Here is a 15,182-nt window from a genome sequence, read left to right as displayed (position 1 = left end):
GGGCGGGGCAGGAGGCCCCACGGAGGGTGCCTCCCCGCGGCTGCTGGGTTCCTCCCTGAAGGGGGAAGCGTCGGCCGGGCTCGCGAGCGCAGCGTTGCCCGCGGCTACCGGCGAGGTGTCGTCGCCGCCGCCCCCCGCGGGTTGACGTCAGCCCGGTGGCGGCCCCGGTTAGCAGGCACGCCTCCGCTTCGCTGCCGGTTGGAGTATCCGCCTTTAAAACCCCAAAAGGGCGGCGCGGGGGCGGTAAGTCACAGGCCGGCGGCTGGCGGCCCTTCTCGCCCCGCCGCCCTGCTCCTGAGGTGGTGGCCGCCTGGACGACCGGGCCGGGCCAGGCAGGGACAGCCCCTCTCCTGGGCTCGGCTTGCTGCTGGCTGGAGCGCAGCGCGTTTGGGGTGGAGGGCTCCGAAATCCCCGCTGAAGAGAGACAGCTGCAGTTGATAAGGCTGTACGGAAGAATTCCTCTTCCTCCCGGCCTGTGCTGATTGCCAGTTCCCAGCGCACTGTTTGCTTCCAGTATTCTCTTTTTGCTTTCCCCTCTCCCTTATTTCCTTCTCCTTTTACAAGTGACTGCCCAAACCACCTGGAGTTGTTTCTATTGCAAGTAAACAGCATGTTTCCTTAAGCTGCTGGGGAATCGCTGTTCTTGCTTTTTCCTTTTGGTTCCTCTAAGCAAGGTGACAGGATTTAAAAGTTTTAAAGTGGCATATATTCAAGATTTATACCTGTTGAATTAATTCCCCCACCCCCCTTCTTTTTGTGGAAGTAGCTTTGAAAATGGCTTAGATGATTATGAAGTGTTAATGTTCACAACTGCATTAGCTGATTTAGGAAGGAAGAGTCTGAAAGAGGAGGTAGGCTCCAAATCTTGAAATCTATGCCATTAAAAAAACAGAAGTTACGTGTTAAAATTAAATAGCAGGGAAAAGTTAATTCCTGATGATCCTTTTCTCCTGATTTAAATCCTTTTGATGGTTGTGGTCTTCCTTTTGTCTACATTAACAAGGAAATAATAGGTTATTAATTCTTGTGATCGATCATAAGAGCATTGATAACAAGCATTGTTAGATCCTTGAACTCTCCTCCTGAAGATCCAGGCCTTATTTATGTTACTTCAGTATTTTGAGGGGAAGAGGTACAATGTTTGTCCACAAGCTGCTGCTTACTGCCAACATTTGAGGAACCATACCGCGTTGATTTATCCTGAGTGCTTTTAGATCAGGTCTTGTTGCATGTTGTTTTGAACGAATTAGGTACTTAAGTAAGGAAAGATTTTCTTGACCCTAGAATTTTTGCTCTGTGGCGAGCCGCATTGTCGTTGTTCAAAAATTATTCCATTGATTAGCTTCCACAGCTGCCTGAATGTAATGTGAATGCAGTTATGGATGAGATACACACAACATCATCCTGTTTCAGAAGGGGTGGAGAAATGGTGGCAAAATGTACGTGTCTGTGAAAGCCAGGTGAAGTGGGAGAATTGCAGGGACAACATAAACAGCGGTCAGTGAGAACAGCGGATTATAGCAACAAGAAGGGTGATGAAGAATTTTTAATTAGGGTAGTAATTATCAGAGTTTTTAAGGGGTGGGAGTGTCTCCCTGTCTTCTCCTTTAAGAGTTCTGGATCCCTTACCATTCATACTCACACAGTGCAAGGTGGCATAGGTACACTAGCATCTATTAGATTATTCCCAGCCCCCCCGGTCATATGCTTTGCTTAGTATATTTGAATCCCTTAGTTCATAGCAAGTCCCTTTTTTTCAATTTTAGTTATCCGGGCTTCTTATAAACAGCAACATTTTCAAGAGAGGAAGTTTCTGTATCTGAATAGCCATTGTTGCTCATGCTAGTAGTATTGTAGAGTACTGTGAAATACGATGTTTTGTCTGATCACCATAATCTTCATTAACTCTCATGTTTCTGTCTTCAGCATATAGAGTTAGTGAGTACTCATAGTTGCAGTTCCTTCTTGTGAAGAATCATTTATTTCACTGTCTAGTGAAGGCCACATGAAGGCCACATGCCACATCTCTCAGAGCTACTCTGTCCAGAGTTACCCTTCTGAATTCCTGATGCTAATGTGTGTCATAACACACATTATGTGTTTCTCTAAATCTGAAACCTTAAACCGATACAATGTTGTTTTGTTTTCTAGAGCAGCCTCAACTCTTACTCTGCCTTGGAGTCCAAAAATGCTAGGTGATTCTTTTTCTGATTTTTTTCCTCTCACAGTAATTACACGGAGAGGGAGAACGGGTAGGTATGTGAAGAAAGGACTCTAGGCTCTTGATCAGTAATGTACTGTAATATAAATATGGACATTTTAGTTCAGTTTTTCTTTCCTGGTCTCATGCTCTGTTGATCTGTACGTTATTGTAAGACTTTTAGTGAAATACTTTATACACTGTAAGTTGGAGAAGTGAAAGCTGCTGAAAAATGGAGTGGGTGGTATAACATTTTGATTTTAATAGATATTTAAAGCTACAGTTGCTATTTTTGAAGGTAAGGCTACTGGGTAGAGAATGTAAGTGTTCTGGCTCATGTAGCAATGAACAATTTTTGAGCTAGCTTCTCAAAATACGTGTGAAATGATTAACTTCTTTAATTTACAAAGAATCCAGGGTGAGATTCATCTTGCCTAACTTGTGGTTCTAAAAGTTAGCTGACTTTTCCTGTCACAGGAGAGGAATGGGCTGGATGAAGTGTGCCTCTTTGGCATCTCCCCAGGGCAGTGTATCAAAATGGTATCTGTTTTACCACTGACTGCGAAGTGGGTTTAGGTGCTCAGCTTACATATTGGTGTATAAGCTGGGAGAGACGAATCCTACTCCCAGATTCCAAAATGGTGATTTTGTTTTCTGTTTCTGAAGGTTGTTTCAGCTTAGATTCTTTGCATACTGACGCTGTGTTCTTCCCTGGAATGAATTTGCATTCATCAGATGTATATCTTTTGTCATTTTAGATTTCCAGCTGGAGATCAGTGTGCTTGTGCTGATTTTCCGATGAAGTACATCCTGGTAACTGGTGGTGTCATCTCAGGCATTGGCAAAGGAATCATTGCAAGCAGCATTGGCACCATACTAAAATCATGTGGTCTACGTGTCACTGCAATCAAAATTGATCCCTACATAAACATAGATGCTGGAACCTTTTCACCATATGAACATGGTATGGAGGGCAGTGCTGTTACCTTTTGCATAAATATTTATATTCACAGTAATGTGGTGGTTTGGGGTTGGTTTTGTTGTGGTTTTTTTTTTTTTGCTTTGAAAAACAACAGTATGGTAGTTATTAGTCATTTTATAATGTATTTAGCAATACAAGTTTTCCCCGTACTATGTGTTCTCAATGGCATTGTCTGCTCTAAGTAAGGAGAGGAGAAGCCCATTTGGTGAAGATACTTTTATGAGTAGATGTTTCCTTCCTATAAAGTGCCACTTTGTTGGGAAAATCCTAGCTCTAGGCCTTGTTCAGTCAATGGTATCTTCAGTTCAACTTGATTTAAAAAAAAATAAAAATGAATAGTACTGTAAATCTTTTTTGAAACTTAGCTTCTCGACGGTTACTCGTGAATGCTGTTACCTGGGTGTTAGTTGTCAGTGTCTCTAGTGTGTCTTCATGAGAGTTAGATTAAGTTCCCATTTTAGACAATGAGGATCTAGTCAAAACCATCAGTGAAGCTTAGAGAGCCAACTAGTGATATAATTTTAAAGTAGATATTTGGTTGGTTAGTTCTCTTAGCTATGTTGGTTATATTGACTACATTGCTGATGAGCTACAAGACAGTCTGACATGCATTTATAATTTTGAATGTTCCTTCAGCTGTCTGTCTTGTTACTTGTACATTTATTTAAAGCAATGGTTTTCAAAGTTCCGAAGTACCTTCAGCCAATAGACATTTCTAACTTTTTTTATTTGTTTTTGTCTGCTTACTTTTAGTCTAGACCAAAATTTTTTGAACTGGAGATAAATGTGTTTATCTCCTGAACTGAAAAAATACCACTTTTCTTTTTAACTGGAGGAAGAGCACAGTGCATCAAACCTCTCTCAAAAAGAGAAATTTAATTAATCCAGTAGTCCTGCATTTTCAGAAGTGCACCTGGTGCTACTTAGGCAGTTGACCAGGGAAGTTATGCCTTTACCTTTTGTGGTAAGACTGCTGCAATGACTTGAGATTGTGAGGATGTATTCCTCACCTGGATCAGGTACAGAGCAGAGGGGATACTATGGCATGTAATTCCAACATGACCTTTTTTTCCCCTCCTCGCTTGAGAGTTTGCTACTGCTTGTGAAGAAACACTGGCTTGCTGGGTAATAAGTAGAAATTCTTTTCTGTGAGGGTGGTGAGGCACTGGAACAGGTTGCCCAGGGAAGCTGTGGATGCCCCATCCCTGGAAGTGTTCAAGGCCAGGCTGGATGGGGCTTTGAGCAGCCTGGTCTAGTGGGAGGTGTCCCTGCCCATGGCAGGGGGGTTGGAACTAGATGATCTTTAAGGTCCCTTCTAACCCGAACTGTTCTATGATTCTATGAAATTCACACAAGTCAGAATGCCAAAGTGTTAATAAAAGAGGCTTGCCAGAAATATGATTGAGCCAAAAAAATTAAATTTGGTGATTTCCAGTTAACTAAAGAGTTGGTTTTTTTTTAATATGTATTTTTTTTTATTCTTCCAAGGCCGGCTTATGAGAAGTGATGGTTCCACTCTGTGTCTGTTGGCTTAAATGGCAACTTAGTACAGAGGAGGATCAGGCGTAAATCTTCCATTCTGTTGTATACATTGTGGTGTTTTTGTTAAACCATTAATTGGACTGTTGCATCTTGTTGTGATATATATTTCCATAGTCCACGCTATACCTTCAGGGGGATTGCTTTTTTTTTAAATTGTGCATTAGTCCCGTAACTTGTTTAGTTGTTGATTCATTGGGTCATGGCAAAATATTTTATGGTTTTTCTGAAGAGCTTTCAGAATTACCTCAAGATATAGCAACTTCAGTTCCTTCAGAAGTTGACTAGATTCAGAATTTAGAGACTCTTTAGAGGTCTAAGAAAAGTCTGGACCCGAAGGATATTTTCATTAGATTTTTAAGGGTCAAAAATAATCCTCGCTGGGGACATAGTGAACCAAATATACAAGATGAAGCAACCAAACAGTGATGACTTTTGAAGAAGCATTTATGTTCATCATAACTTTACTCCTGATTCAAACCTTAGTCATTAAGATCCAAACAACATGAATTTATAGTGAAACACTTTGAACATGCGTAATAGTTAATGCTTATAAAAGCATCATTTTGGGCTGCCATGTGTAAATTAACATTTTATTTGTTACTGATTTATAATTCCTGGAGAGTGGTTTCTTCTAATCAAGGATTGTATAATGCTGTTGAAATGCTTGTTAAATATTTTTAAGTCGCTTAAATATTTTGGCAATATAACTTAAATTTATTTGCAAACCTATACATGACTGAGGGATAGGCATTCAATGTAAAAGTAATGACTCGGATATTAAGTCTGATTAATTATTAATTATTAAGTCACACAGAATGACAACACAGATTGAGTTGCAGCATGTTCTTTATTGACATGTCATTGTGCTATGTCATTTTAAAAAACATTCAACTTTAAGATAAGTTTGTGGTATTCCTGCTGTCTGTGTAATAATTTCTGATTATTTTATTGCTTTTCTGTCTGTTTTCACTTTCTTTTTTCAGGTGAAGTTTTTGTACTGAATGATGGTGGAGAAGTTGATTTAGATTTGGGAAATTATGAGAGATTTTTGGACATCAATCTCTATAAAGATAACAACATTACCACTGGAAAGATATATCAGCATGTCATTAATAAAGAAAGACATGGTGATTACCTGGGAAAAACTGTTCAAGGTGATATTTTTAATTCTGTGGAATACTAGTCCATTCAGTCTTCACAAAAGAGTCATCAGCTAGAATAACCTGCTCCTTGCAGCATCATCGTATTCCTTTCTCCTTCCCAAAAGATATGGGCGTATTCCTGTAATGTTGGGCTTCTGGGTTCAAGGAAAAGAGGAACAGAAAAAGGAGCTAGTAGTTTCCTTTTGACTTTCTGCTCATTTTCCCCCTTTTGCATGCGAAACCTGGTATATGGGCCTAAAGTAAGATCTGCTTGCATTCTTTGGCTTTGTCTTGTAGTTGTTCCACACATCACTGATGCAGTTCAGGAATGGGTAATGAATCAGGCAAAAGTTCCGGTGGACGATGACAGAAAAGAGCCACAAATTTGCGTAATTGAGGCAAGTATGGAACCTTTTAGGATATATATCTGCAGTGAGCACAAAGAACTAGCTTGCTTTCTCTTTGCTACTTACTGTAAAAAAGGTCAGACTGAAGTTTTATGGAGAGCAGCAATGCAAAGACACGTTTTATGTTCTTTGATTTGCTCTGAAAATTATAGGCATCATTATCCCTACAGCTTCTGTTTACTTGACTAAATCCATTCTAGAGTACTTTTGAAACTGAGCTGCTTAAGAATTTATTAATTTATAAAATTAAAGCAGCCGGTGTCACTGTAATGTGAAGTATCTATTCCAAGATACAGACATTTGACTGAACCTTTATACTGTTAATAGTATTGAGAAAACTTGTGTAATACCTGAAGTCTCCTATGGTCAGTAGGAGAGCCTGTAACATTCCAGCTTTCCATATGGCTTCAAATGTCCATCTCGTTGCTCGTGGTCATGTTTAAAGGAATATATTTAAACACTGTATAAGCTAGTTTCCCACTTTCTGGTGTTATTTTTAAGATCTTTGGAGGCAACTTTGTTAATCGCTTAGCCAGCCGATGTTCTGCACAATGGAAATAATGAGTTTTACCCATCCTTAGTAGGCTATTGAGAAAACTGGAGAAAAGGCAGTCAGTAATTGCTAGTATTGCTATTACAGTGGAAAATACAGAAAAAAAATATACCTGAGAATCTGACAGAAAAATATGTCATAGATTTAACGCCAGAAGTGACTGCGGTAATCAATAGTGTGATAAACCTTGTGACGCAGGTCACGGAATTGCTTAGTATTTCTTATACAGAAGAATTTGCCTTGATTAAAATACACTTATTGGTATAGCTATAGATCTTTTTTATGATGTGCACAGTAAGAGTCAAACATTTCATTTAAAACAAATGTAAAAACAGTAAATACAGAATTTGCAGAAGAACATTAATAAGTCATGGCCTTATCAGTTCATTAACTTCAAACTTAATTTTCTGTTTCCTCCACGTAAGGTTTTTTTTTTTGCCTGACAAAAATATTTTTCTTCAGGACTTTAAGGATAATTGTAATGTTTTTCCATGACAGAATCACGAAGGAGATAGAGTGAATATGTGTGCAGCGTACAAATGTAGTTGTCTGAAATTTTTTTGGTACTGGGTGAACACATATATGCAATTCTGTCAAAAACCACTTGGTGGCACAGAAAGATCATTGTGAAATACAACTAGTTCAGAAGACTTACGTGCTAAACACTGGTTTATTCAGTGCTTAGTCTACTACAGCTCTTTGCATCTTTGAAAGACATCAAGTTTCTGTCTTTATAAATAAGCTTTATCATGGACTTAGTCTTGGGTTTTGGTTTGGTAATAAATTTTTGAAGTCCTTTATAATGTGAAATATTCTTTCACGTTGTCCATATGGCATTTATTGATGTTTGAAAGCTATGATAACGTTGCTAAATATCTGTATCTTGTTGGTCACAACTGTTGATTAATTTGACAGACAATAAAATAAAAGTTTTTCTGTACGAAAACCTTCGCATTAGCTTAACTACTGATTGCTTTTTCACCACTTTGAAGGCAGTGTGAAAGCATGTATTATTCAGTAGTTTATGTATTTAGAAGTTTATGTATTTGGTGTAAAGTGCATATAACAAAACTAGAAAATTGTTTTACGTTTTCCACAGGAAACAAAATGCCCAGAATAGATGAGGGTTCTTTGCAGAGTAGGCCTTCAAATTTCAATTGTCAGGGGTTTTTTAAGATAGAAATTTCAGGAAACTTGTTGAGTATGTAAGAGAGAGATATTTTTTTTCTTTTTTTTTTTTTTTTATGCTTTCTGCCTCTCTGACATATCCAAGCTTTCTTTTTCAGCTGGGTGGAACCATTGGAGATATTGAAGGAATGCCATTTGTTGAAGCATTTAGACAGTTTCAGTTCAAAGCGAAAAGAGAGAACTTCTGTAATATCCATGTTAGTCTAGTACCACAGGTAAGTTATTAAAAATTAATAACATAGATTTTAGTCTGTATTGGGCTTTATATTTGTTTACCTCTCCCATTCACCCTTTCATGCTGGAGGGTTTTAGAGAGAGAGATATGAAACCCAGGCACATGGGGGTAAAGGCAGGCCTTGATGATTAATTTATTGATGTGAGAATCTGTTTTAATATAGTAGGTTGCCAAAAACCCCAAACCCTTATCAACGCTAATTTATCTAGAAGGCTAAATATAGTTGTGCTTTGCACTGGAAGGTGAACCCAGTAAGAAGGGCACTCAAGATTCCGTAAGGTATCGTTTAGCATTGTATTTGTTAGAGGTAAGACTGTACGGAGAGACCAGTATAAAGGACCTTGGGTCCCTCCAGCTGGTGATGTGGCATTGAATGGCCCTGGCCAGCACAATGCTGGGCGGGCCACATCCATAGAAGAGTCACCCCTTTCGGTCATTTGAGCTAATAGATGATTTTATAACAAGGAAACAACTGTCTCATTTTTAATGTCAAATAGAAAGGAAGTTCTCAGGAGAACTCGCCGCATCCCTCGGTAAAGGCAAGGCCACGCCGCCCCTGTAATGGCAGGTGGGAGCTGCCCGCAGGCTCCTCCGGTACACGCAGCTGGGGGGGCTTGTCCTGCGGCCGAGGGATTTGCGCGGCACAGGCCTGGGCATCCGCAGGTGAACGCTAGGGTTCAGTTACTCCGCGGTGTGCAGTGGTCTTCCAGTCAATAACAATTTTTTGTACAGGGCTAAAAGTATTTTTCCATTCAGACTTTAGATTCTACTTCACAAAGAGGTTTTCTTATTATTTTAAGAGGTAAGTATTCATTGGGGAAATTGTGGTAAGCAAAGGTTGGTAATGATGATATAACTGCACCTTGTATAGATTAAAAACAGAATTATTAACCACTGCAGCTATGGATTAGAAAATCAATCAGCAATCGGTGGGGTTAATTTTGTGTATTTGAGAACAGAATTATTCACTACATCTGATTATTTTCAAGGACAGTCACTGAAGGCTTTGTGCTATGTTGGACATTCTCCTTTTATTAGGAAAATCCAGCTTTTGGAATATTCTTCTCCTGCCTGAGTCAATTATATTGAAACTTTTCCTGCGTAAGAAAAAAACCAAAATAAACCTGACCAGAGTTAGGGCTGTGTGGTTTCTTCACAGAACTTCTTATATATGTAGTAATAGTGGTGCCATTTCTGTTTCTGGCATATTGTGTCTCTTTTTGGATATGCTTGCTTCTTGCAAGCATTATTACTTGCAATGAGTTTTCTCCATTAACCTGTAATTGCTCTGTTTGTAGATTTTAATTGCAATTTGAGCTTTCAAAATATGTCTTTCCAGCCTAATGCCACTGGTGAACAGAAGACAAAACCAACACAGAACAGTGTTCGAGCATTGAGGGGTCTAGGCTTGTCTCCAGACTTGGTGAGTCAATAAATGCAGATTTTTATTTAGACATCATCAACTAGTGAACCTGTGTTCAAAGTATAAGCCTTAGTCTCCCATGAGAGTCAAGAATTTTAGAAGATATGCAACATGCATGCTGCACTGCTTCACTAAAGCCACAAGAAATCAAATTACTCAAATTTACTCTGTTAGCTTAATTCAACTAACTCCATGCAATATCTTGGGACTGTAGCTATGCTCTTCTTCTGAAGGGATCTTTGCAGAAGAATCATTCTGCACTGCTAAAAATAATCTAGTCTCAGTTCACTTTGTGGGAAGACCTAGAATGCTTCTGGCTTCTAACATTCTCACAAATTTCTTTTTATGCGTCATTAAAAAGAAACAATCCTTCCTTTGAAGCACAGCCTTTAAAAATACTCCTGTTTGGAAATATAAAACATGTGGGTGAATCTTCAGAGTAAGGTTCCTCAATCTCTTTCTTGTGTTGGACTTGCACTGCATAGTATAGTGAACCTAAAGCCAGCAAGTTTCACCTTGTGCCAATTGGCAAATGATGACAAATGCTCAGCTCCTTCCATTCTCTCTCCCCAGTGCCCTGGTAATGAGTATGTGCTTATGTGGATGCAGCGTTTGCCTCCCTGGCACCACTTCATGGGAGCAGAGCGGAGACATAAGTAGATTGCAGCTCCCTGTTGTGGTACCTGTCTGCCACTGCAGATGTTAACCTGCTTGGTCAAGTGTTGATAGCAGTTAAGCCAGGGCAGCACAGCTTCAAATACCAGTACAATCCCAGTTTAAATTTATGCTTCATATCTTCCTGAGCTGCAGCTGGTGCAGCTGAAAACACATTCTGTTTCTAGGTCTGCTTCAGGAACAGAAAATGGTGTTTTTGCTCTTTTGTGTGAGGCTGCTTGTTAAGTCAAAAAATATTTTCCATAGCTGATTCTGGAAGCTGTTGAGCAGTTTCCATTCCTATAAAGTCCACTGGGAGAAAAAGCTTCCTAACCCTTCTCAGAAATGAAAGAGCAGTGAGAATAGTCACTGCTTCTGTATAATATTTATATCCTCAAAAAGGAAAAATTATTTGCAAAAGGACAGTCACACAACTCAATCGTATGTTGTGTTTCTTTCTGATTTTTTTGAACTCTTGCATTTTACGTATATCAAAAAGCATGTTTATAGCTACAAACTAGTGGCTTTATAAATAGGATGTGTGAAGGATGGGTTAGGTTGCTTCAAATTCTTGTGACCTGCTAACTATAATCAGCTTGTGGAGGGAAAGACTTTTATTACCGCAGTGCTGCTGTATATTCCAAGCTTCAGGGCCTAAATTTCAAAATCCCTCTTGAGATGCTAATTGCATATTGAAAGTTGCATGTGATTTTTGAAGGCCTTTAAGATAATTGCCAGTGCCTGACACCCACCCCCTCCCCCCCATTAATTTTTAAAAGCCTGTTAAGTGTGTGTGTGTGTAATAAATGGAAAACAGACTAATCTAGTCACTTTCTCACATCTTGAGTTCTTGCCTGGGGCAGTTCTGGGACTGCCAGAAGCACAGTATTTTATTTTTTTTTCTCTTTTTTTTTCTTTTTTTTTTTTTTCCCCCCCCAAACTGCTGCTGTTGACCACTGAAGCACAGAGGGATTATACTCTGAGCAAAGCCTCTTGGCGCTGTTGTAAAGTTGCTTGGGCACTGCTTCAAGAAAAATCTCTAAATGGTTCCTCTCTTGGGCAGGGGCCCAGGGCCAAATCAACACATGGGGAAGCTCCTGAAGAGCAGTCAGGAGGGCTTCCTTCATAAGCTGTGCTGCCGGGCTGCCCCATCTAAACTTGGCTGGACCTGTGCTTAATACCTGCTGCCTCGCTGTCTGGTCCCAGGCTTCCCCGAGGCGGCGTGCTGGGCCAGTCTCAGCTGTGTATGTGCGAGAGCTTTTCTGTTCTCCATGGGGTGTTCTAAGCGCTTAATGAATACACCGTATCTGCAGATTTAATGGCCTCTGTTACAGCGTTTTGAAATCTGATTATATGCTCGTCAGTGCTGTCTTGTTCGATTGAATTGTTTCTTTGTATTGGGTTTTTTGAGATGCATTTCTGCCACTGTTACTGTAGCTTCGTATTTTCATGCTGACTCTGATGTTTTTGATTTCTGTGACTCCATTACCTTTAAATTTGTCTCGGCAAGATGGATGATAGATTTCAAAGTGGATTTAATCATGTGCTTATACTGTCAAGGTTTATGAATTACGTCTTCAAACAGTACCCAATTTTTAAATATAAGTTGTGCTTAATTGAATAGAATGTACAAATTGTTTCATAATTCTATTTTTATTACTAGAATATGCACTAATTTTCCCTTATACTCGGCATTGTTTTTCTCTTTCTAGAATTTCTTGCAAGGGTAGGGGAAGTTAATTAATCTTCATCAATATCAGTGTAGCTAAACTGCATTCTAGCAAGGTGATCAAAGATCAGCTACATGTTTCTGAACAAAAAAGGTCTTAATGCATAAAGTAGTTGCATTTGCTAGACAGATGGGAAAGAATTCATCAATCTTTTATCAGGATCATCCCACTTCATGTTATACATTCAGGATTCAAAATAACTGAAGACAGTAGACTGAGTAATCAATAGGCACGTTGATAGAGCAGTTCTGCATTTTGAGCTAGTTGCCTGAAGTTACATGATGCAAAAAAAACCCCTTCCAACAAACACCAAATCAAGGGCTTATTTTCTTTATTGGTAAAAATTATCAATATTTTCCACAATTACCAAGTTTTACATATGTCAGCAAAATAATATCAGAATAATTGCACCAGGAAAACTCCACAAAATTATGAAATAGTTTTCTCATCTTCAGGCTCCTCCTTTTTATCATGATGTGCAAATTAAGAAGTGCTGAAGTACTGAAATAGTAGAAAACATGCATATAAGCCAAGTATTACTGCTCTAAATTTAACTGATAAGATCACAGTATTTCTTTTGATTCATCATATTATTTGTACTTACAGAGGTGCTAGGCTTTAGGTGAAGAGTATTACAAAGGAGAACATGAGGAAGCAGTATTGCAGAGAATGCCAAAGAAAGATTAATAAAAGTGGGTCAGTACAGGCAGGTGACTGATTTACTTCTGCCTTGCTAGCAGATATTTGTGAGCTCTGATATGTTGTAGAACTCCAAAAGAGGGGAAAAAGGAAAAAAAAAAGGCACATTTGTTTGTGCCTTCTCCATGAACAGTATTGAGGATTTTCTATTGGTTTGCCTAGTAAACATTTAAGATTTTTCCTTCTGTTATGACAGATTGTCTGCAGAAGTGCAAAACCTATAGAAATGGCAGTGAAGGAAAAGATTTCCATGTTTTGCCATGTGGAGCCCGAGCAGGTCAGTACTTCAGTATTTTATTTGTCATTATTTAAACACGTGGGAAAGCATACAAATATTTCTGAGCATTTCTGTTTTCAAGTTCAGACAGTTTCATTAATATGTAATTGTTTTTACAATTTCTATCTTGCTGTAGTGTACACTATAACACTTTAAAAATATTGGAAGCTTATATGTCAAATTTTATGTGAAATGGTCATTAACAAAAAGAATAGATTTTGAGTGCATGGTTAATTGCTATACATAGTTGAGAAAACTGTGCAGTGTCAATCTGTGGTTGATTATTGTCCATAAATCATCTCAGATGGTTATAATAATGGGTGAACATGGTGTGGTTAAAGCTAGGGGTTTTGCTTATGTCCATAGATTATTACAGCCACATGAACACTCTTACTGTGATAGTATGTAATAGGCTATTCATGCCCTTTAACGTGTTTAGAACATCTACTGTGTAGTTATATATCCTTTTATAATTCACATGTGATTTTTGGCCTTAATAGTTTCTGTGATTAATTGCTATTCGAATACTAATTTTGATAAATCAAATGTTCTTTAATATTTTCGCAAGTGAGAGCATTTCACTCTTCAATGTAATGGATGATATTAAAGGGATAATAGATGCCAACAGTTATGTTATATTTCAAATATGTGTCACTGTTGACCTCTCTCCCTGCAGTGTGTAAGGAAAAGCTTTTTATAGTAAGATTCCCGACGAGGACATAGAGGGCCGTGTGGCCATTACTTCCCCCCCTTGCTTTCATCTTGCTATCCGTGGAAGACAACACCCTTGAGCTAGCTTCTGGAAAAACCTTCAGAAATGCCTTTGTGGTTCCTCTCCAGCCAGAGAGAAACAACTGGAAGTTCAATCAAATGAAAATGGTTTGTGCTTTTCTGGCAGTATCAGGCCACGTGTAAACATGTACATACTCAGATTCCAGCTGCAGTTATTACGCCAGTCTTAACTGGACCAAGAGTCCTACGTGTAACTGAACTTCCCCAAGAGCTCCCTGGCAGGGAGGGAGCTGTCTTCATGGCACTGTTGTTTTTTGTTTTTTTTTTTCCAAAGTTCTACCCTTTAGAGTAGAAGCTCAATAGTTGTACCAGTCATAGCTTTCATGAGAAGCTGAGTATATGATCCCGGGCAGAGTGCTGCACTCTTCTTGTGCTCTTCTGGCTAGCTCAAATGTCTATTCACAGCACTGCATTGTGTAATATAGGTGTATGTTGCCTAATATAGGTGGTTAGACCCAGTGGACTGAACTGGGATGTTGCAAGGTGCCATACTGTGTTGCAGCCTTATTTTTTATTTTTATTTCCTTTTTGTAACTCTATTAATCAGAATTCCGCAAAGCCATTCTTAAGTCCCCTGTGTGTCTTAAAATTAATGAAGCACTTCTGGATTGGACATGGACATGGACACTGGCCACATGTCTATATATTCCCTAGAATGATCCTGGATTTGTTGTGAACTGAAGGATTAGAGGCATCATCAGTCTTCTTCCTGGAGTTATGTGCAGTCCCAGTAGAGAAGAAGCTACAGGTTTTGTGTCTAGAATGGTGGTTTACAGTCTTGAGGAGGTCAATCTTTTCAGTCCACCTTTCCCATTTATTTGCTGTCATAGAATCACAGAATAGTTGACATTTGAAGGGAGGTCATCTGGTTCAACCGCCCTGCTCAGACAGGGCCACCTAGAGCCACTTGCCCAGGGCAATTATTCAGGCAGCTTTTGAATATCTCCAAAGATGGAGACTCCACAACCTCCCTGGGCAACCTGTGCCTGGGCTTGGTCACCTTCACAGTGAAAAGGTGGTTTCTGATGTTCAGAGGAACAGTTTGTGCTTGTTGCCGCTTGTCCTGTCCCTGGGCACCACTGAAGAGATCCTGTCTCCATCTTCTTTGCACCCTTCTCTCAGGTATTTCTATACATTGATGAGATTTTTCCACCCCTGAGCCTTCTCCAAGCTGAACAGTCCCATCTCTCTCAGCTTTTACTCATAGGAGAGATGTTCCAGTCCCTTAATCATCTTCATGGCCCTTTGTGGGCCATGGACTGTTTCCAATATGTCCATGTCTCTCTTGTACTGGGGAGTCCAGAACTGGACTCAGTATTCCAGGTGTGGCCTCACTAGTGCTGGGTAGAGGGTAAGGA

General features: G+C 39.4%; 1 protein-coding gene across 3 annotated transcripts in view; it reads left to right on the top strand.

Moving 5' to 3' along the window:
- The first annotated feature begins 22 nt into the window (after positions 1-22).
- The window catches only part of CTPS2 (CTP synthase 2), an 84,615-nt gene continuing 69,455 nt past the window's right edge, over positions 23-15,182 (top strand). The window contains exons 1-7 of one of the 3 annotated variants that reach the window (XM_054189019.1): positions 23-243; positions 2,959-3,164; positions 5,708-5,878; positions 6,164-6,264; positions 8,113-8,229; positions 9,589-9,672; positions 12,952-13,032. In XM_054189019.1, the coding sequence (XP_054044994.1) occupies positions 2,999-3,164; positions 5,708-5,878; positions 6,164-6,264; positions 8,113-8,229; positions 9,589-9,672; positions 12,952-13,032 (720 nt within the window). In that variant the 5' untranslated portion in view covers positions 23-243; positions 2,959-2,998. Of the gene's footprint in view, positions 244-271; positions 446-2,958; positions 3,165-5,707; positions 5,879-6,163; positions 6,265-8,112; positions 8,230-9,588; positions 9,673-12,951; positions 13,033-15,182 lie in introns of those variants that run through there. The other 2 variants (XM_054189017.1, XM_054189018.1) reach the window with 2 other exon arrangements.

This window comes from Rissa tridactyla, chromosome 1 (genome assembly GCF_028500815.1).
Source record: "Rissa tridactyla isolate bRisTri1 chromosome 1, bRisTri1.patW.cur.20221130, whole genome shotgun sequence".
Taxonomy (NCBI): Eukaryota; Metazoa; Chordata; class Aves; order Charadriiformes; family Laridae; genus Rissa; species Rissa tridactyla.
Note: the sequence above shows the minus strand (reverse complement) of the source record. Positions and strands in the feature narration are given on the sequence as shown.